This window comes from Canis lupus, chromosome 6, assembly GCF_011100685.1.
Source record: "Canis lupus familiaris isolate Mischka breed German Shepherd chromosome 6, alternate assembly UU_Cfam_GSD_1.0, whole genome shotgun sequence".
NCBI lineage: Eukaryota > Metazoa > Chordata > Mammalia > Carnivora > Canidae > Canis > Canis lupus.
Genome location: NC_049227.1, coordinates 6,684,801 through 6,706,307, shown reverse-complemented (window position 1 = coordinate 6,706,307; position 21,507 = coordinate 6,684,801). Strand labels below are relative to the sequence as shown.

The following is a 21,507-nucleotide window of genomic DNA, read 5'->3' as shown; positions in this document are numbered from 1 at the left end:
AATTCATAATGAGTGCCTGAATGCTTACCATGTAGATTCTACATTAACATTTTGCTACACTTATTTTAATCATCTATCCATCTATCCCATGATAGATTTTTAGGTGAGAGAAATGAAGTGTAAAATGTGCAACAATATTGGGGGACCTGGGTGGCTCAGTTGATTGAGTGCCTGACTCTTGATTTCAGCTCAGGCCATGATCTCAGGGTCATGAGATCGAGCTCCCTGACAGGCTCTGCACAGAGCATGGAGCCTGCTTGAGATTCTCTCTTTCCCTTTCCCTCTGTCCCTACTCCTCTACCCCTCTCTCCCTCTCTCCCAATCTCTCTCTCTCTCTCTCAAAAAAAAAAAAAAAAGGTAGAATATTAATTCCCTTTTTTAAAAGATTTTATTTATTTATTCATGAGAGACACAGAGACACAGGCAGAGACACAGGCAGAGGAAGAAGCAGGCTCCATGCAGGGAGCCCGATGTGGGACTCGATCCCAGGACTCCAGGATCACACCCTGGGCTAAAGGCGGCGCTAAACTGCTGAGCCACCCGGGCGTCCCGAGGTACAATATTGATTCCATTTTAGGAAAACAAAGAAAAAATAAGAAAATACTGCACTGTGTGTGTATGTGTTTACAAAGTCTAGGAGATAGTACCAGAAGAGGTGCCTGAACTCTTAATGCTGATTCCCCAAGGGCTGGGTTTGTTAGGAGAGGGGGACATGATCATCTTATTTCTCTCCTCATCTCTAATGCTGAGGAGTCATGAAAATCAGAAATGTCCTAGCAAGGAATTGTTTAAATTCTTCAGTAAGAATGGAACAGTCTGGGATCCCTGGGTGGCGCAGCGGTTTAGCGCCTGCCTTTGGCCCAGGGCACGATCCTGGAGACCCAAGATCGAATCCCATGTCGGGCTCCCAGTGCATGGAGCCTGCTTCTCCCTCTGCCTATGTCTCTGCCTCTCTCTCTCTCTCTCTCTGTGACTATCATAAATAAATTTAAAAAAAATTAAAAAAAAAAATGGAACAGTCTAGTCCAGCCCTTGACATCCTATGAAGAGACACTGAGTCATAACCAGCGTTCAAGTTTCAGGGAAGTGGGTGCATTCCTGGAGCCTGCCCCATGCACAGGCACGTGTGCACACACAGGAACAACCAGGCCCCTGTGTGTCCCTGCAGATGCTTACACTTGCCCGCCTCCTCCTGCCCATAGTGGTATCGCTCCACACCGGCCCCTGCCCAGAAGCAGGTGCGTCATTGTACCTGCCAGGTCCTGCCGCACATTGACAGCCCTCCTAAGGTGTCCTGGGCACCTGGAGAAGGTGTGGGCTGAGCCTGCTCATTCACACAAACACCTCTGGGCTCCAGGGTCCAATCAATACACTTCCCCACCCTCAGGCCCCATTTGTATTCAGTCTCTTCCAGAAAGATCTATGGCCCCCTCCTCATTACAACATGTTTTTCATCAACGAACACTTAGGGGAGCCTGCTCCAGGCCAGGTGCCCAAGACACCCAGGTGCTTCCAGGCTTGTGGGGAAGACAGGCACAGGTGTGGTGGCCCCAGGGCACAGAAGGGGCACCAGGGCCATTGGGCAAGGGCTCGTCCTGGAGGAGGCAGTATCAGAGCCAAGTTAGGGAAGGGCAGGGCAGCAAGTGTCCAGTGGAGGGGACAGGTGGCCATAGTCAAGGAGGATGTGGTAAGAAGGGCTTCGGGGAGTGCAGGCCAGGGAGACAAGGGGGGTGTAGGGGAAAAAGGGAAGGGGTGTCCCTTCCCACACGTGCAGGGCCCCCAGGAAGGGAGGCCTCTCTGGGGAGGAGCTGAGAGGGAGTTCTAGTACCACCATGCCCCTGTCTCTGGCCCCTCTGCCCAGGGAAGCAGGAATGGGGGTGGGCACTGATGGTAATCCCCCTCCTCCGGGTCCATCGTCTCCCTTTCAGTGAGCCCTGGGGTATTGTTCTGCCTTTGTAAAGACGGAGATCGAGTGACAAAGCCGAGTGGGTGGGCAGGCGGCCCAAGAGGCCTCTTCTCTCCAGGCATCATCTGCATGGGGGAGGGGTCCTTCCACTCACCCCCACCTCTGGCTTCCCGGGAGCAGCTGTTGCCATGGTGACAGACCCGGCATCCCCCAGCTCCTGGGGCTCCCTCCCCACTGCCGCTGATGGAGGAAGGGCCCCCAGACTCCTCTCCGTCCTGTTGGGGGGCAGGGGCACCAAAAGCCAGGATTCCCAGGCCCAGCGCTGGTAGCGGTGCGCCTCCACTGTCCTCAGCCTCCCCACCTGGCCGCCAACAGAGCGGCTCCTCTGCAGCCCCCACCTCCTACAGAGGCCCTGACTTTGGGGCCCACTATCATTCATGCACCTATGTGTCCTGGGGGCCAGACACACAGAGAAATAAACTGTCCTCATAGTCCTTGAGCAGCTGCTGGCATTGGGGTAGAGGGAGGGCCAACAGTTCGTGAGTGCACAGTGAGGGGACAAGGGGTGACAAGGACTCTGGGCCCCCAGAGCAGAGCCTCCAGCCCCATCCAGGAGAGCTGGGGGACTGCCCCTAAGAGGTGATGCTGGGGGCCGGTGTGCCCAGCAGAGCAGAAGAGTTTGAGGCATGATGGGGGGATGTGCCTGGTGCGTCCCCCAGGGGGTACAGGGGAGTGATGGCAGGAGATGTGGAGGTGGGTTGGGGGCCATGCCTGGAAGGTCTCCTGCTGTTCATGCCAGGAACATGAGCTTCACCCTGGGCAATGGGAAGCTGCTGCTGGCATTTTGGGAAACTGTTATCCTTGACCAGGTGATCAATGCCAGGTCCTTTTTTGCAAGGTACCCTACCTTCTAGGAAAGTTCTGGATCTTGCAGCCATCCCTCTCGTGGCTCAGGTGAGCTGAGTGTGGACTGTACACTGGCCACAGGGCTGCATGCCCCTCCACGGATGCCCCATCTTGGGGTTGGGGGGGTGCCTCTCGGAGAGCATGAGGCTGGGTGCAGGCCCATGACAGAACATCCCCCTTGCCTTCTCCCTTCCCGACCTCGGCGTGGCTCTGTGGGGGGCTGAGCTTGCCATCCTGAGTCCCCACCGCATGCCAGGCTCCATGATGGGGCAGGTGCCCTTCCTCCGGTGCCGACAGGCAGCCTCATGCCAGGCGAGAGCCTGAAGGCCCACCCTGACCTTTTTGAGCTGTGTAATCTGAGCAAATATTTTGAGTTTTCTGCGCCTCGATTTCTGTTCTGTAAAATGATGCAGGACTGTTACAGGGTTAGAAAGGTCACTGTGGGAAGTGCCTGGCCCAGGACCCGAGTGGCTCGGCTCCCTGGAGGTCCTTGGTCCATCTTCTAGACCCCCTGCTGGGCAGGCCCCTCCCTCGGCACCTCGTGCTCTAAGAATCCCCAGCAGCTGCTAGGGTGTCTGGACCTGTGGAGTCTGAATCTGGGTCTTCTAGGTACCCCTTCCGGGTGTGAGGGCAGACAGGGCAGGGCCTGGGGTCGGGACACCATAGTGGCTAAGTGAGTCCCAGACCAGAGCAGGACCCCTTGGGTAGCCAGCTGGGTGGCACTCGTATTTTACCTGCCGAGCTACCTGAGAGCCATAGTGAGAACCTGGCTGGGCAGAGGCAGGAGGGCGCAGGTGCTCTGGGACTCCAGACAGCAACCCCCTCTTTGACAACCCCGGGCCTTCCCAACCTTGGGGGTGTCTGGTGGCGTGGGGTGGGTACTTCAGAGGGCACAGTACCAGATCTCACTTGCTGTCAGCTGTCACTGGCAGACTAAGCCATAGCCATAGGGGTCACAATCACTGCACTGTGCATTGGTGGTGCCGTCTATGTGAGGACAGTCCTCCTAGCTTGCCATGATTTAGGTGCTGCCCATGGAAGCAGAGGAGTAACAGTCTGACGTCATTCTGATGGCTACACGAGGAGGGCATGAGGTGAACTCCTAAGCTCTCCATGGGATGTCACTATACTTGCCCCTCTGCCCTGCAGGTACAGGAAGGAGAATGCAGCTCTCCGGGGGGCTGTTTGGGTGGTGGCCACAGGCTTCCTGGCCAGAGGGGATCCCCAGCAAAAGCCCTGTACCCAGGGAGCTCAGGGAGGGGAGGGCAGAGAGAGAGGGAGTCTGGGGTGCTAAATTGAAGTCCCCCAAATACTGTACGATTTCACTTATATGTGGAATCTAAAAACAAAACAAAATTCACAGATACAGAGAACAGATTGGGAGGGGTGGGCAAAGTGGGTGATGGGGGTCAGGAGGTACAAACTTCCAGTTATAAGACAATTAAGTCCTGGGGATGTCATGTTCAACCTGGTGACTAGAGTCAATAACACTGAATTGTACATTTGAAAGTTGCTAAAAGAGTGAATCTTGGAAGTTCTGATCACAAGGGAGAAAAAAAATGTGTAACTATGTATGGTGACAGATGGTGACGAGAGATTTACATGGTGATTATTTCCCAGTGTATACAAATATTGAACCATGCTGTACACCTGAAACTAGTGTTATATGTCAATTATACTTCGGTGTGGAAAGCCAAGTCCCCGGGGGGCCTGGCTGGCTCAGGTGGTGGAGCGGGCAACTCTTGATCTATGCGCAGTGAGATCGAGCCCCACCTTGGGTGTAAAGATTACTCAAAACTTTTTAAAAGTTCAAAAAAAATCTTTAAAAAATAAGTAAATAAAAATGAAAAGCCGAGTCCTTCAACTGTGAGGGAAGCACTTCCTAAATGCCTCCCAGAGGTGTTCAGGTGGCACCGTGGAGAGCGGAGCCTCCGCACGGATAGGGCGGCACTGTGACCCTCCAACCCCGCCCGGGAAAGGAGCACAGGAATCTTATGGAAGGAGCATGGAGGGGCAGCCCAGGTGGCGCTGCGGTTTAGCGCCGCCTTCAGCCCGGGGTGTGATCCTGGAGACTCGGGATCGAGTCCCACGTCGGGCTCCCTGCATGGAGCCTGCTTCTCCCTCTGCCTGTGTCTCTGCCTCTCCCTCTGCCTGTGTCTCTGCCTCTCTCTCTCTCTCATGAATAAGTAAACAAAATATCTTTTTAAAAAGTCACGGTAATTAAAAAAAAAAAAAGAAGAAGGGGTATGGGGGGGTGGCGCCCTGCTGGCTCAGTCCATCAAGCAAGAGACCCTTGACCTCGGGGCTGTGAGTTCGAGGCCCGGGTTCCCCACCTGGATTGCGGAGAAAGTCATGCGTGCAGTGTGGACGGGAAAGCCAAACTCATACAACAAATGAGTTGCTTGTTTCACGGGATTATTTGCCTGTTTTGCAGAAAAGGAGGCTGCGGAGAAAGAGCCCAAAGACACACACAACTGGCGAAGTCGCTGGCTGCAACCTGCACTGTCCCTGGGTACAAAGCCGAGGCTTCCCACCGCGTGGAGGCCTCGGAGATGGTCTGCGCCTGGGGCAAAAGGGGCGACCCGGGAGGGAGGGCAGGGAAACCTCCCGCTGTCCCGTCGGGGAGAGCGGGGCAGCACCGAGCGCACCCGCGCCCCGCGCCGCACGATCGCGCCCACGCGGGGGCCGCGGCGCGGCGCGGCGCGGCGGGGAGACGCGGCGCCTTTAAAGGCCGGCGGGGGGCGCGCCCGGCGCGCGGAGGGGCCGCCCCTGGGCGTGTCCGCCCAGCGCCCCGCCCCGAGGCTTGTAGCGGCGGCCCCGGGAGGCGGCGCCCGCTCTGGCTCCGCGGCCGCTCGGGTGGCAGCGGTGGTGGCGGCTCGGCGGGCTCGGCGCCTCCTCTGCCCCGGGCGGCTTCCCTGCGCGCTGCCGGGGCGCCCGGACGCACGCGGGCGGCTCGGCGATGGCCCGCGCCCCGCGACGTGGCGGGCGGGCACGGGGGCGCCGGACGGCGCGGCCCGAGTGAGCCGCCCCCCCGCCGCCGCCGCCGCCGCCGCCGCCGCCGCCGCCGCCCCCGCCCCCGGCCGGGGCCGCCCGGGATGGCCGTGCCGCCGCTGCGCCGGGCGCTGCTGCTGTGGCAGCTGCTGGCGGCGGGCGGCGCGGCGCTGGAGATCGGCCGTTTCGACCCGGAGCGCGGGCGCGGGCCGGCGCCCTGCCAGGCGGTGGAGATCCCCATGTGCCGCGGCATCGGCTACAACCTGACCCGCATGCCCAACCTGCTGGGCCACACGTCGCAGGGTGAGGCGGCCGCGGAGCTGGCCGAGTTCGCGCCGCTCGTGCAGTACGGCTGCCACAGCCACCTGCGCTTCTTCCTGTGCTCGCTGTACGCGCCCATGTGCACCGACCAGGTCTCGACGCCCATCCCCGCCTGCCGGCCCATGTGCGAGCAGGCGCGCCTGCGCTGCGCGCCCATCATGGAGCAGTTCAACTTCGGCTGGCCCGAGTCGCTCGACTGCGCCCGGCTGCCCACGCGCAACGACCCGCACGCGCTCTGCATGGAGGCGCCCGAGAACGCCACGGCCGGCCCCGCCGAGCCGCACAAGGGCCTGGGCATGCTGCCCGTGGCGCCCCGGCCCGCGCGGCCGCCCGGCGACCCTGCCTCGGGCCCGGGCGGCGGCGGCGGGGGCGGCACCTGCGAGAACCCAGAGAAGTTCCAGTACGTGGAGAAGAGCCGCTCGTGCGCGCCGCGCTGCGGGCCCGGCGTCGAGGTGTTCTGGTCGCGGCGCGACAAGGACTTCGCGCTCGTCTGGATGGCCGTGTGGTCGGCGCTGTGCTTCTTCTCCACGGCCTTCACAGTGCTCACCTTCCTGCTGGAGCCCCACCGCTTCCAGTACCCCGAGCGCCCCATCATCTTCCTGTCCATGTGCTACAACGTCTACTCGCTGGCCTTCCTCATCCGCGCCGTGGCGGGCGCCCAGAGCGTGGCCTGCGACCAGGAGGCGGGCGCGCTCTACGTGATCCAGGAGGGGCTGGAGAACACGGGCTGCACCCTGGTCTTCCTGTTGCTCTACTACTTCGGCATGGCCAGCTCGCTGTGGTGGGTGGTGCTGACCCTCACCTGGTTCCTGGCGGCGGGCAAGAAGTGGGGCCACGAGGCCATAGAGGCCCACGGCAGCTACTTCCACATGGCGGCCTGGGGCCTGCCGGCCCTCAAGACCATCGTGATCCTGACGCTGCGCAAGGTGGCGGGGGACGAGCTGACCGGGCTGTGCTATGTGGCCAGCATGGATGCGGCCGCGCTCACGGGCTTCGTGCTGGTGCCCCTCTCCTGCTACCTGGTGCTGGGCACCAGCTTCCTCCTGACCGGCTTCGTGGCCCTCTTCCACATCCGCAAGATCATGAAGACAGGTGGCACCAACACGGAGAAGCTGGAGAAGCTCATGGTCAAGATCGGGGTCTTCTCCATCCTCTACACGGTGCCTGCCACCTGCGTCATTGTGTGCTACGTCTATGAACGCCTCAACATGGACTTCTGGCGCCTTCGGGCCACAGAGCAGCCCTGCCTGGCAGCCACGGTGCCCGGGGGCCGGAGGGACTGCTCGCTCCCGGGGGGCTCGGTGCCCACCGTGGCCGTCTTTATGCTTAAGATCTTCATGTCGCTGGTGGTGGGGATCACCAGCGGCGTCTGGGTTTGGAGCTCCAAGACTTTCCAGACCTGGCAGAGCTTGTGCCACCGCAAGATGGCAGCCGGCCGGGCCCGGGCAAAGGCCTGCCGGGCTTCCGGGGGCTATGGCCGTGGCACCCACTGCCACTACAAGGCCCCCACCGTGGTCTTGCACATGACTAAGACGGACCCTTCTCTGGAGAACCCCACGCACCTCTAGGGACACAGGCCTGCGCTGGCGGCTGTTGCCCCTCCTGCCCCCGCCCCCTCCGGAGGAGACAGCTGACTAGCAGCTGCCCAGCTGTCAAGGTCAGGCAAGTGAGTGCGAGGGGCCGAGGACCGGGGCGGGGAGACGCTCCTCCACCCTGATCGCCTGCCAGGACCCAGTGAGGCTCACTCCCCTGTGGCCTAGTGCAGGGCGTGGGCCTGGCCAGGTTCCCCGCCCGGGGTCCTGGGGAGCGCGTGGGGAGGAGGAGGGGCAGAAGGGGGCGTGGTCCAGCAGGGAGTTTATTTAATGATGTAATTTATTGTTGAGTTTCTCTGGAAGCTGTGACTGGAATAAACCCCCCCCCCTCCCCGTGTGGCACCGCTGAGTCTTCTGTGGGCCGGGAAGGGGGAAGGTAGGAGGGTGAGGGCCCTGCGGGAGTCTCCCTGGTGGGCGGAGCTGGGTGGGTGCGGCCTCATGTGCCGGCCGGTCTATGGCCACCCACCGGTCAGGAGGGCATCCCGGTGGAGCCGCTGTTTCTGCAGAGGTCCCCAACTGCGAGGGTGCTCACGCGTGTCTGTGTGTGTGTCTCCTTTGGGCAACCTGCTTGCCTGAGTCCTGGGTTCCTGCTTCACAGAGTAGGGCTGGAATGGCTGCTGGGACACTCCAGTGCCTGCCGGGAATCCCCTGGGAAGACACCTGCGGGCTTGGAGACTCCAGCCTGTTTGGGGGCTGTGAGTGGGACTTTCTTTACTCGCGTGGGAAATGAGGGCGTTGTTCTTCCTCCAAGTTTCCCTTGGAGGCTCGGGACCTGCTCCCGCTGTCTCCTGTAGGTGTGTCCTGCTGTCCCTTCTCTGGGGCCCTGAAGGCTGAGGCTGGAGTGACTGACCTCACTGCCTGCCAGGACTGCTGGCACGTCCACCTCACTCCTTGGGGTCCACATCAGGGCCCCGCATGGCCTCCCCTCATCTCTCTGGGTGGAGATGGGGCGGGACCGATCTGGGGGCATCTTGGCAGCTCAGACACAGGAGATGGGGAGCCCTGGAGTCTAGTGGGAATTGGGCCCCCAGCTCTGAAGGCTGCAGAAGGATTTGAGGTGCGGATAGCTGCTGTGAGAAATGAGGCAGGTGCAAGGGAGTGTACACGGCTGCTCCAGGGCAGCTTGCACACTCCTGTGCCAGGGGACAGAAGAGGTACCTGTGTGTGCGCCAGGGAAGCCCAAGGCTGCTGGGACCTATGCCATCTCTGCTCACTGGAAGGCATGCATGGCCATCCTATGGAGACTCCCATCAGCTTGGGGTGAGGGGTCAGACCCATAGCCCCATCTTGGCCTCTGCTTTGACCACTGTGACTTCAGCCAGGTGAGGGTCTTTGACCCTGTCCCTGGGTGCAAGATACAGAGCCAGCACTCAGTGTCACAGGTAGGAGGCCCCAAAGGTCTAGCCTTGCCTCGCAGCTGACAGGAGGCCCAAGGTCAACTGCTTCCTATCAGTAGGGATGAGTTCCAGGGTCTTTCGGGCTGGAGCCCTTTGCCCTGCACCAAGCATCAGTCTCAGCGGGGCAAGAAAGACATCCGTGGAAGATCACACAGGTGGTGTCAGATTCCCATCAGGACTTACGGAGAGTTTGGGGATGTCCTTTACTATGAAGAGGGGCTCTGACCCCCATGGGACCTCTCAGCCTTGGCACCTGTGCTGCATTTCCTGCCTGGCATGTCCCCCCACCTAAACCTTCCCTCTCATGTGACACACGAGGGCCCCTGGCCTTTTTGAACCAGACAAGCCAAGTGACCCTGACACCCCATGAGGTCCCTTGACTGAGAGACTGCTTCTGGAAGGTGACAGGGGCCTGGGCTGGGAGGGTGGAGACAGATCAGGTCCACAAGCCTGAGGGGAGCCAAGCTGAAGCTGCTGAGGGCCTGCACCAGGGCAGGGGTGGTGGGAGCAAAAGGAGAGGATTCTGGAGACCTGGAGACTGGGGAGGAGAAAGGCAAGTGACATGTATGGGCAAAGGGTGGAGGGGTCCTGAGCATCAGGAGTGGTACCGGTTTACCCCTGTCCCTGGGCAGTCAGCAGCCCAGGAGGGGTGGTGCTCAGCTAAGCGCCACCCAGCAGAAACAAGATTTGGGCTTCCAGAACCACCTGGAGGGGAGAGGTGGGAGGGTGAGGGGCTCTGACAGCAGCCTCTGGGCACCGGGGGCCACGGGAAAAGACCCAGACCCTGGAGGAGAAATAAGGCAGCATTAGAGACCTTTTACAGAAGGCTTCCATTTGAGACTTATCTCCCCATTTTACAGATTGGGAAGTATGGGGAGCTTGGAGATCACACAGCCACGCAGCCTTTGGCCTCTAGAGCACATCCATGTGACTTCCAGCACATCATGGATTCATGGGGAGCAGCAGGTGTTAGAACCTAGGGCAGTTTTGTCCGAGAAACTCCTCCCACAGCGGGGGCCCCCACTTCAGCCTCCAAAAGGAAATTCCAGAACCCAAGAGAAGTGGCTCAGAAACCAACATCTGCTGGCCTGTGCACAGGGTGCCCCAGCCCCTCCCCGCCGTGGCCCTAGCAGCCCAATAAGCGGATCTCAGGACAGCACATGTCCATGTGGGCTCAGCCCGGCCTGCCAGCTGAGCTTGTGCGTGGGAGGCGGGAAGTAAGGGAACTTCTTAGCCCTGACCTTGGTATTAGTTCCGAGGAAATGGTTCAAAGTTCCCAGGAGTCAGCGGTGGTGATCTTGACCAAGGTCAGACTGAAGAGGTCCCAAGGGGTCAGGAGGTCTCTCACTGCCTGCTCTGAGCCCCATTCCGGCTGAAGGCTTGGGGAGTCAAGGAAGCCGTACCCTCTCTTCAGCCTGGCTTGTTTCTTAAGTGTCCTGCTCGAAGAACCCTGGCTCCCCAGCAATCCAGACTCCCACTTTGCTGCACCCCTGACCAATTTCCGCAGCCTCCGCAGAGACTGGGTCTGAGAAGGCAGCGCAGGCAGGACAAGGGGGAGGGTTCCGATGAATCCCAGGAGCAGTGCCTCACTCCCCTGTCCTTAGGAAGTAGTTCTCTTGTCTCCATTTGCAATTGTCAGCCACTCAGGAGGCTCCCCTAAAGTCACACCCCTGGCAGGGGGACCCGGCTAATGGTTTAACAGGAACAGGGTATGCACCCTAGATGAGGGGACATGACTTCATGGACATGGCCGGGCCCTGGAGTCCAGTGGTGACTGTGTAGAAAATGCTTGGAGGCTGCACAGCTCCCTTCCCCAGAGCTGGACTACTGGCTGCACTGGAGCTGACCTTGGGGCAAGCGGCTTCCTCCCCTGGAGGAAGAAAATCCCCCAGTGCTCGGAGCAGGCCTGGATGGAGGCCCTCGCTCAGCAAGGCCAGTTCCACTTCTGCTCAGCAAGGCCAGTTCCACTTCTCGGTAAATGGGACCACACAGCGAGCTCTGCAAAATCTTTGAATTCTGTAAGCAGGTTGCCACATAGCAGTGACCTACTCAAATCAACCACTCTGACTTTAAAAAGTCCCAGCTTAAAAAATAAATGAAGACATAAATAAGACTGGCTATGTGGTAGAACTGTTGAAGCAGACAGAGTACATGGGAATTGATTATATTTTCACTGTTTGTCTAAGATGTCTGAAATTTTCCTGTTTTAAAATGTCAGGAGTTGCCCCAAAATTAAGTCCTTAATTTAAGCACTAGACAAATTCCTACAGCAAAGCCCTTAAAATATTTTTCCTGAAGTCCTAAAATTCTAATGAAAATGGGGGGGGGGGGTGGTGGCACGCAGCTAGAGAGAAGGCTAGGAAAAGCTTGGAGGTCTTGCTTCACTTACCCTGGGCATCAGAAATCTCTGTGGGAAGCACAGAAATGCAGCAGAGTGACCTGTGCTTAGAAAGCCAGTCAGGGATCCTCTTGTTCCTGAAGGAGAACTGCCACCAAGAGTCAGTGGGACCAGCACCTGAGACTCTGCACAATCCACTCCCACACCCAAGAGGACAAAGAAAGATTCAGCAGAACTGTTTCTTCTTTATAAACACAAGTACATAATGTTTATTTCAAATTCCAATTTATTACAAGTTTACCCTTTAATGGGGCCCTTCCTCCTTTAAAGACAATTAAAAAAAAAAACAAACAACAAACAATTCAGTTGTCACTGAAGTGGGAACACAGGATTCTCACTGTGAACAATAGACCGGCTCTCAGGTAAAAAGGCAGGGCAAGGTGTTGGTGGCTGGACTAGGGAACTGGAGCGTCAGTGCTAACTCCGAAGCTGTGGGAGAAGGGACAGGAAACCTATCCAGCAACCACTGGAGCAAATCCCCACAGTCTCCGGGAAGGGCAGGCGGGGCGAGACCGGGACCACACCTCCAAGTTCTGTAGTAAGAGGCTTTATTCTCAAGTTCTAGGAGCTGCAATCCCCTTGGTGGACAAGTTTTCCCTTAAATTAAGTTCAGAAGAGCTGAGCTGCTCACATTTTCTAAATTCAAAGCTGATAGAAAAGAAAATTAAACCCTGTTTTGCATTTTTATCAAAATCTGCCATAAAAGGGAAAGACGACTACCAAGTTCTGCCTAACTAGAGCTACTAGCGCCAGACTCCTAGTTGAAGGGGCCAGCCGAGCCCCTCCTCCCTCTGCCCGCCCCCTTGCACTGACATGGACCCCTGTGAGAGGACCCCTGCGCAAGACTGATCAGCTTATCAATCTCACAGAGCTCTGCATCTGAGGCCAGAACAGGCTCAGGAGGAGGGAGGCGGCTGTTGGAGATGGAGGAGGCAGAAAGCTGCCAGGGCAGGCAAAGGGACATACCCTTCCCCACCAGGTCCCACTGCTTGTCCTGCTGACCCTCCAACCCTGCTTCTCTGAAGAGAGAGAATGGGCTGAGGGAGGAGACGGGGCAAAAGAAAGCAAACACATTATCATATAAACTGTACTGTACATGTGCCAAAGCAAGATGACAGAAATATTTTACAAGATGTTCTTTATACAATATCACTGCTGAAACAAGCAACTTTTAATAACTAGAAAAGTCAATTTAAAAAAAATTAAACATTTAAATTCTTCCTGCTTTTCTTCTGCTCCCCTAAGAGCTTGTGTCTGGTATGTGGGTGGGCTGGGCTCCAACACCCCTCTGGCCAGATCCATCCAAGTAAAGGTTATATGCATGATTATAAGCAGGACTCCAGTCTCTAAGTGAAGTGCCTTAGGTTCTTTGTGTGTGTGTGTGTGGGGGGGGGTGTTTTTTTAAGTTTTTTTTGTTTTGTTTTTGAAGGGGTGAGGTGGGGTGGGAGAGGGGAGAGAGCTGTCACAAAGAAGGGGAAGGGTATTCAGGAATGGCTCCAGGACATGTCCCTTTACTCCGCAAAGAGCAACTCAAAAGAGCAATGATGCTGGTGAATACAGAATGCGGTATGGCACTCACTGATACCGTCACCTGAGGGAGGGGAGGGGAGAGACCGAGGACGGCTTCAAGAAACAAGACTGTGTGAGTAGAGATTATAAAAAATTAACCCCGCCTCCCCAGTTGGCCTGATTACCCCTGATCCTTCCATGTAATACAGTAATTCCTCCCCTGGAGACCAGGGGCTTGGCACTGTCATGGTGGCCAAAGTGGGAGGGACCGTAGGAAAGAAGAGAATTAAGGGACGTGGGCCCTCGAGAAAGCCGTACCCTTGGCCTCTCCCTGGAAACTCTCAGCAGGGCTAAGGCCGCCTACCGCCCATGGTACCTCTGGGCAGAGACCAGCCCAAGAGTAGGCTCTCCAAAGAGCTCTGCCTGCTTAGGGCCCTCTGGAGAGTTGGGCAAGGCAGCACAAGCTTGGGATGATGGGCATTTCTGGGATCCCTGTGATCTCCTCCCTTCCACATTCTTCTCCATCTTCCTCTCCCGCTGGCTCCTGCTCCCTCCCACCCTCCCCGGCTCTCTCCATTCCCCCCACCTAAGCTCCCTTACCAGGGCCCTCTCTCTATTTCTTTTGCCTTCGTCCCCTGGACTGTCCAACGGGCTCTGACTCACTGTCCCCTTCATCTTCAGCAAGCCGATCGGGAAACTTCTTGCGTTTCCTGCGGACATATGGGTGGCTAGGAAGGTGTTTATGCAACAGAGCCACCAGACACTGTTCTGTCTTCACCATGCAGTTCAGCACATGGCTGCCGCGGCAGTTGTAAAGCTCAGCATTGGTAAACACTTGCTTCATGTCGGTAAGAAACTCCTGCACAGAACGGTAGCTCCCACAGGAACATTTGTTCTGCATTGTCTGGAAGTCCATGGGCTGGGTGATGATGTCATAATAATCCTCAGCCTCATCTCTCGTCACGGGCTCCCTGTGGAGAAAAACCAAATGGAGATGAGAGCACAGGCTAGAGGACAATAGACAGAAACCTGGTTCCCAGACCACCATTCCTGGAACACCCACCCGTTGTGATCAGTCGGCTGGCAGGTAGAGGAGGTATGTTCACCTTGTACTGAGTGCTGTCTCTACCAGTCTGAGAAGCTAATTCCCCTGACACTCAGACATATCCTAAAGGAAGGATCAGTGTTGTCCCTACAACCTCCATTCAGAGAGCCCCAAGCCAACTGCCTGTCTGCATGCCCTAAGCACCCACAAGGCCGGCCGGTCCTGCTCCCTGTGCTTCAGGATACAAAGCCCACCTGAAGGGCCAGCTGAAGCGGTACTTCACAATCTTGTGGAGGATATCTTCACACTTCTGCAATTCTAGGCTTTGCCTCCGAGAGCTCCGCTTGGTCTGAAGTACCTGGTGCCCAAAAAGAGACATGCTATTACAGGTCCAAGAGAAGAGTGGACAGAACAGAAAATGTTATGTATCTGTTTGGGTTTTTTTGTTTTTTTGTTTTTTTTTTAAGAGGGACGCCTGTGTGGCTCAATGGCTGAGCATCTGCCTTTGGCTCAGATCGTGATCCTGGGTCCAGGGATCAAGTCCCACATTGGGCTCCCTGCAAGGAGCCTGCTTCTCCCTCTATGTCTCTGTCTCTCTGTCTGTGTGTCTTTCATTAATAAATAAATAAAATCTTAAAAAAAAAAAAAAAAAAAAAAAGAAAAGATTCAACCAATTTCTTGGAGCAGAGACAGTCAAAATCATCTGACATTCAAGTCAGAGAGCATGCTCAGCCAAGGGCCAGGTATCTTCCCATCAGCCCACCAGCCTCCAGTGGAGGCTGATCAAAGCTGCAGAGGGCAGGCAGCAGTTGCCCTATTACAGTGGTCCTGCTAGAGGTCAGCCAGAGAGGCTGCTGTCACCAGGACTCCGGTGAGAGCAGATGGACCTGGGATTGTGTGCACATGGTGAAGGGGAGTATAAACAAACAACTGTGGAGACCCTGAGGGGGTAACAGGGACCTCTGGCAGCCAATTCTGTGGGGTTGGGGGCTCTGATGGAAGAAAAGCAAGAAGTACAATTCTTCTCCCAGGCTCTCCTGCTGTAAGCATGTGGAAGCTAAGCAGCTGAGGAGGAAAGGGTAGGCGTCCCCTCCAGGGCGCCATTGCTGCTGTGACTCTCAGCGGTCAGAGCCCCAGGCTTGAAGGGTTAGTTAGGGCTGGGCCAGCAAAGGATCTCACAAAGCTCTCAAGCTCCCTAATGGTTTGCTTTATGCCCCCAAACCATCCCCAACCTCAATTCACTCTGCCAAAGTAAGTACATTTTCAAGAGCCTCTTATTCTTTAAAGCTCAAGTGAAATCTGAAGTAAAACCACTAAAATTACATTGGTTGAGGAGCAGAGGGGAGGGTAATGCCCCTCCCACAACAACTGTGGGCAAAGAACCCAAGAGTGACGGAGGCTCCAACATTGCTAACATTCCCACAATGGAGACCCAGCCCCTCTGAGCCACTGGAGACACATGGATACTATTTTAAAATCCTTAACAAGTCATGGGCTGCCTATTAACTCGAGGAGATGATGTTTTCAAGCTACAGCAGGGGAATGCCGGACATAGCTGCTCCTGGGGGGCCTGCTGCCTCCGTCTGCCTACAGGCCCACCCATCTGCTGCATCAGCCTCCAAAGGGGGAGCGGGGGGCTTCCCACCTGTTGCCTGATGGATTCCTAAGGCTGGAGCAGGGGCGGGGTGAGAAACAATGGTATAGGGAGGAAGGGAAATCACTCACCAGCTCTTCAACCTCCATGTCATCCACAGGTGGTGCCTTTGGCCGAGACTTCCTGGCGGGATGCGGCTTCTTACCTGGCCGGCGTCCCGGCCTCGCCGCAGGGGGGATGACACCCTGCTTGCCCCGGACAGTCTTTCGAGGTCTCACTGAAATAGAAAATAGAGAGTCAGAGCCGAACAACGGAGGATGAAGAGAACAAGTCTATGAGATGAGACCATGTGGTCGAGCAGAGCATTGGCTCTCTCTAGTTCTAAGATGCTCTTGTTCTCTCTTGCCCTACCTGACAGGATACTTTCAAGGTAGAGAAGCAGATGAATGGATACCTTTCACCAACTGCCAAAGACCTTCTAAGAATTGTTTTGAAAGACAGTTCCTTCAAAACGGCCACTCTATCCTCACGCTGTTCATAGCTACTCCCAGGAAGGAGACCTCTGAAGGAGTCTGTGGTAAGCTGACACACTCAAGAGAAGAGACCATTTGGTAACAGGCCAGCCTGGAATTCCCAGAGCCTAAGCTCAGCCTTTGTGTGTCCTTACACATGAGGTAGAATCTGGTTGTAGGGGATCTCTGGGTGGCTCAGAGCTTTAGCACTGCCTTCGGCCCAGGGCGTGATCCTGGAGTCCTGGGATCGAGTCCCACGTCAGTCTCCCTGCATGGGGCCTGCTTCTCCCTCTGCCTGTGTCTCTGCCTCTCTTTCTGTGTCTCTCATGAATAAATAAAAATCTTAAAAAAAAAAAAGAATCTGGTTGTAGCAGTTCTTGCCTCATAGTTTCCCAAGTAATCTTCTGCTCACCACAGCAATCTTCTCAGAGAAAAGCTGATACCTACTCAAAGTCTTCCTCACTGAATCCAATTCAAGGCTCACCTTGATCCTGTCCAGGATCACCAAAGGGAGAATAAGGAATACAAAGGCCACCAGGATGACCAGTGTCTCTAGGTTTACAATAGGTACTCGAGGTCAGGCAAACCAACAGTTATCAATATGTCCTCAAGGAGTGATGCTCCGTAAGGATTAGCTTAAAACTTCTCCACTAAACACATTTTCCCTTGAAAGTAGGGAGGGCCATTTGGACAGATACAGGGGTATAAGGAGCCAAGGACACAAAGAATCAATAAACAATGTTTCATATTCTACTTCTAGACCCTGATAACCCTTCATTGGCTATTTTACGGTCTCTAAGCTCAAGACCAGGCTTGGAAAAGAGAGTAAGAAACTGACACCAAGGATGAAACTCAAATTGCTAGAAACAGCCACCAACCCAGGGCCCTCAGTTATACTAGCAAACTTCTTCCGTGGCTTAAAAGGTAGAGTAGACAAAGGGCTCTCAAGTACCAATACTTCCCAGATCCTTTTGGCAGATAAGACCCCAGAAACCTGAAGAGAACAATTCTTGGAAAGACAACAGTAACTAGCAAGAGGAAAGCATCCACTTCTCTGAAAACAAACAAAATGAGTCTATGTCACAATCAGAATTTATTTCCTGACCACCTTATGTTCCAATCATACTCTCCACCTAGCAGATGAATTCTCTTCATAATCTGGGGTTATGGATAATGGAGAGATCATGCCTAATGAACAAACAAAAGGAGTCCTGTAGGAATGACAGAAATTAAAGTATCCCACAAGAGGCCTGCAGGATTGGGAAAGCAGGGGCAGGTGTGCACACCCAGACCCCTCATATTTTAGCAGCACCATTGCTGTAAGACAGGTCACATCAAACATCTTCTTGGACTCCTTATAACGAAGTCTGAATGTTCAGAATGCTATGATCTTGGAAACTGTACTTTCTCTTCAAAAGCTCATCAAAATCATGATCTGTGCTCTTTTCTACTAACCTAAAAGGAAAGGTATATTTTGCAAAGGAGGAGGCTGTAAAAGGCTAGACTACAGGGCTTTAGTTTTTTTTGGGGGGGGGAGGGGCGGAGGAGGAGGGCCTTTAGGTTTAACCATGAAAATGACTCATGAAGAATGGCCATGAGAAAGTGAGAGTCAATTAGGTTAAGTGTACCAGGAGAGCTCCCCCCCACTCCGCCCCTCATTCCCACAGGCATCTAGCGAGAAAAAGATCTGAACCTTCGTGACAACCACCCTAAGCCATGACAAAACTAGTTTTCTCTTTTCAAACTTGCAAAGCTAGACCCCTGCAGACTGATGAAGAGAAAGATCACTGTGACCAAAGGAAAAATAACTTCTTTAACAGCAGCACTGCAGCAAAGGTAGTACCTCTGTACCACTGTAACAGAGGAGAGAGGGCCTAGGCCTTCCTTACCCATTGTCCCTACACACTGAGAAGCTCAAACCAGCAGACTCGTCCTAAACACACTTGGGGCCTTGACTTCCACTAAATCTCAGACCAAATGGACCTACATAGGGCTGATATTCTTGAAACCAAGTCACCCTACTTCCCACTAGGAGGATGGTTACATGGCATCTTAAAAATCCATTCAAAACCACGGCACTGAGGGGCACCTGGGTGGCTCAGTTGGTAAACCATCTACCTTCGGCTCAGGTCGTGATCCCACGGTGCTGGAATCAAGTCCCGCATGGAAGGGAGGGGGGGTCCCCTGCTCAGCAGGGAACCTGCTACTCCCCCTGCTTATGTTCTCTCTCTTTGTCAAATAAGTAAAATCTCAAATAAATAAATAAATGAAACCACAGCAGTGGAGTCACTCCATAGCCACAACATGAAAGAGAAAGAAGATGGGTCTGATGGCGACACTGGGTGGGGGTCTACTGCCAACCAGTCTTCCCAAGTCAGTTTGGAAAACTGTGAGGTCAACTATGAGGGGAAACTGAATACTTACATCGAAGACCAGCCACCTCATAATCCTCTTCCTCCACTTCCTCCTCCTCTTCCTCCTCCTCTTCCTCACTCTCATCATCTTCACTGTCCTCAGAGGCAGACTCTTCAGTGTAATTCCTGTGGGGAGGGAAAAGCATGTAGGGAACGTGGTCCTAGGCCAAAGTGGTCTAAGAAAGGATGAAGTTCTATAAGGATCCTCTTCACAGACTGGGCAGATTCAACAACAAGGGGAGGAAACCTGAATGGAGGCCAGGACATGGGCAGCAGCATGAAAGCCTAAGCTGCAGCAGCATGCTCCCTCCACCAGGCCCCAAATGCTCTGGATAAGACACCAACAGCAACAGAAATCAAGACCAAAATTCAACCTCTCCTCACGTAAGATACAAAACCCATTCCTTTTGTCTCATAAAAATCGCCCAGATAATGTAACATTTCAGATATTAAAAGCTGTTCCCAACTCTGAGGTGCACTGAAAGGATAAACACCCCAGACAGGTGTTACTCTACCTTGATGGCCCCTTTCCAGGAGCGGAACAGCTTGCAGATGACCATAACATCAAAGCAATGGTAATCCCAGCTCAGAACAGCTGGTCCAAAGCCCTGTCATTTCAGGGTAGTGTGCCTTACTTGGCTCCAAGTGCAGCTGGAGCGGAGTAAGAAATAACCGAGTAATGCTGTTAGATGGGGTCAGGATCAAACAGCTCTGCCCTCTCACAGACCAAGCCAGAGCGCCGATAAGCTGCCCTTTCACAACCTCAAACTGCAATGTGGAAAACAACGGTATTACCTTGGCAAATATAAAGCATCTTCTCTTTACAAGGCCTCTATGTTTGGCCTTATTGGGATCAGAGTGAAGAACAAAGCACCACCTCTGCTCTCGGGACACTCCAATCTCATGGGAAGACACTCATATGTGAGACTAACCATGGAGGCAAGATGCACCAAAACACTTAAGAGATTGGACACTTGGTTGGAACACAGAGGAGAAACAATTAACCTTAAGAATATAAAAGTATTTCAACAAAAAAGCAGTGAAATTTTAAGTAAGCCATAGGCGATTCCCTCAGTTCCAGGGAGAGGGAATATTCCCAGCAAGGAGGAAAGCCCAATAGGCAAGGATACCAATGAACAGTCTGTACCAAGCACACAACACAGGAATAAGGGCTCATAAAAACAGTACTATATAAGTCTCAAAAATCAGGCCATGGAATATGGCCTTTATTCTAGAGGCAATGGAAAGACAAAAGTTTCAGGATAGTGACATGAGATTATCTTTGCCTTACATAAACCATTCTGGCATCCCCAGCAAAGTGGGACAAATAAGAGGGGAAGACATGAAGTAAGGAACTGAGAAGCCACCAAAGGAGCCTGGATGGGAGATGTAGGAGGGCCAACTGACAGAATGGACCATGGAGAGTGAGCAGAAGGGGACTGACTCAGAAGATGTCTGGACACAGAACTGATCATATCTGGCAAATGAATGGGTATAGAAGCAGAAGGAGAGGAAAATGTCCAAGTTGACCCCAGAGTTCTAATCGTAAGGAAGGAAGGTCATGAGTTTTGGGATTTTTAGCAGGAAGTAGTTGCAGAAGTAATTAAGAAGGGGGCAAAGTAGGGGCGCCTGGGTAGCTCAGTTGGTTAAGCGTCCGACTCTTGGTTTCCATTCAGATTGTGATCTTGAAGTTGTGGGATTGAGCCCCGTGTCGGACTGTGCTCAGTATGGAATCTGTTTCAGATTCTCTCTCCCTCTCCCTCTCATTCACTCTCTCGCACACTTTCTCTAATAAATAAATAAAATCTTAAAGGGGGGGCAAAGTGGAAGCAAAAGGTAAAGGGATAAAGGGAGATAAACTTATTTGAGAAGAAGGTATGATCAAGAAGATACAGAACATGTCTGGCAGTGAAAACCGGAAATGTCAACATCAAACTATAATGAAATCAGAGCCCTCTGAGCTCCTACTGTAATATCTCCAACAATTAGGTTCTGTTCACAAACAATGAACTTAAAACTCCGTAGAATCATTCAATTTGAATAACTAAAGCTTAATTATAACAACCTTTTCATTTGTTTTTAAGAGAAGAAATTCTCACCTGCCACGGGAGTTGCGCCTGGCAGTAGCAGGCTGGCAAGCTGGGCACTGCCACTCACCATCTGGTACCTCGTAGAGGGCTGGCCTCAGACAAAACAGGTGGAAGGCTTTATTACATTCATCACACAAGATCAGTTTGTCATCTTCACCTGCAAGGAGATAAACTTGTAAAGCACTGCTGGGAGCACAGCAATGGTCAGCAAGCTGTAACAAAGAGCCACTCACCCTCAATTAACACCAGGGGGAAGCAAACAGTCTAGCATAGTGTAATCGTATTTTAAGAAACAGTGATTTTTCTGTTGTTTTTTTTTTTTTTTAAGAAATAGTGATTTCTGAAAAGAAACCTAGCAAAGGGACGCCTGGGTGGCTCAGTGGTTGAGCGTCTGACTTTGGCTCAGGGCATTATCCCGCGGTCCTGGGATCGAGTCCCGCATTGGGCTCCCTGCAGGGAGCCTGCTTCTTCCCTCTGCCTGTGGTCTGCCTCTCTCTCTGTGTCTCTCATGAATAAATAAATAAAATCTTGAAAGAAAGAGAGAATAGAAAGAACGAAGAGATAAAGAAGAAAGCAGAAAGAAAGAAAGAAGAAAGAGAAGAGATAGAGAGGAGGGGGGTGTTCGGGGGAGAGGAGGTGTATTGAGGATTTTAGGGAACCCCCCAAAACCAAACCCCCAGCATCCCCTCCCTCAGAAAAGAAAAGAAAGAAAAGAAAGAAAAGAAAAGAAAGAAAGAAAAGAAAAGAAAAGAAAAGAAAAGAAAGAAAAGAAAAGAAAAAACATAGCACAAACTAGACTATTGGTAATTTAAGATTCAAGTCTTCTGACATA

At 53.8% G+C, this 21,507-nt stretch overlaps 2 protein-coding genes across 2 annotated transcripts in view; one reads left to right on the top strand and one right to left on the bottom strand.

Moving 5' to 3' along the window:
* Window positions 1–5,907: 5,907 nt before the first annotated feature.
* Window positions 5,908–8,048, top strand: FZD9 (frizzled class receptor 9). The gene has a single exon (XM_038539122.1). It carries the CDS (start codon window positions 5,908–5,910, stop codon window positions 7,690–7,692), a length of 1,785 nt encoding a protein of 594 aa, XP_038395050.1. The 3' UTR covers window positions 7,693–8,048.
* A 3,641-nt stretch (window positions 8,049–11,689) lies between these two features.
* Window positions 11,690–21,507, bottom strand: part of BAZ1B (bromodomain adjacent to zinc finger domain 1B) — a 69,104-nt gene continuing 59,286 nt past the window's right edge. Inside the window, exons 15-19 of the mRNA XM_038539121.1 lie at window positions 20,685–20,832; window positions 18,596–18,711; window positions 15,791–15,936; window positions 14,320–14,423; window positions 11,690–13,991 (exon numbers count right to left, since the gene is read on the bottom strand). Coding sequence (XP_038395049.1) covers window positions 13,634–13,991; window positions 14,320–14,423; window positions 15,791–15,936; window positions 18,596–18,711; window positions 20,685–20,832 — 872 coding nt within the window. The 3' untranslated portion in view covers window positions 11,690–13,633. The remainder of the gene's footprint in view (window positions 13,992–14,319; window positions 14,424–15,790; window positions 15,937–18,595; window positions 18,712–20,684; window positions 20,833–21,507) is intronic.

What these genes read in the sequence shown, in the direction of transcription:
- FZD9 (XM_038539122.1), top strand. Translation starts at nt 5,908, where the DNA reads ATGGCCGTGCCGCCGCTGCGCCGGGCGCTGCTGCTGTGGCAGCTGCTG.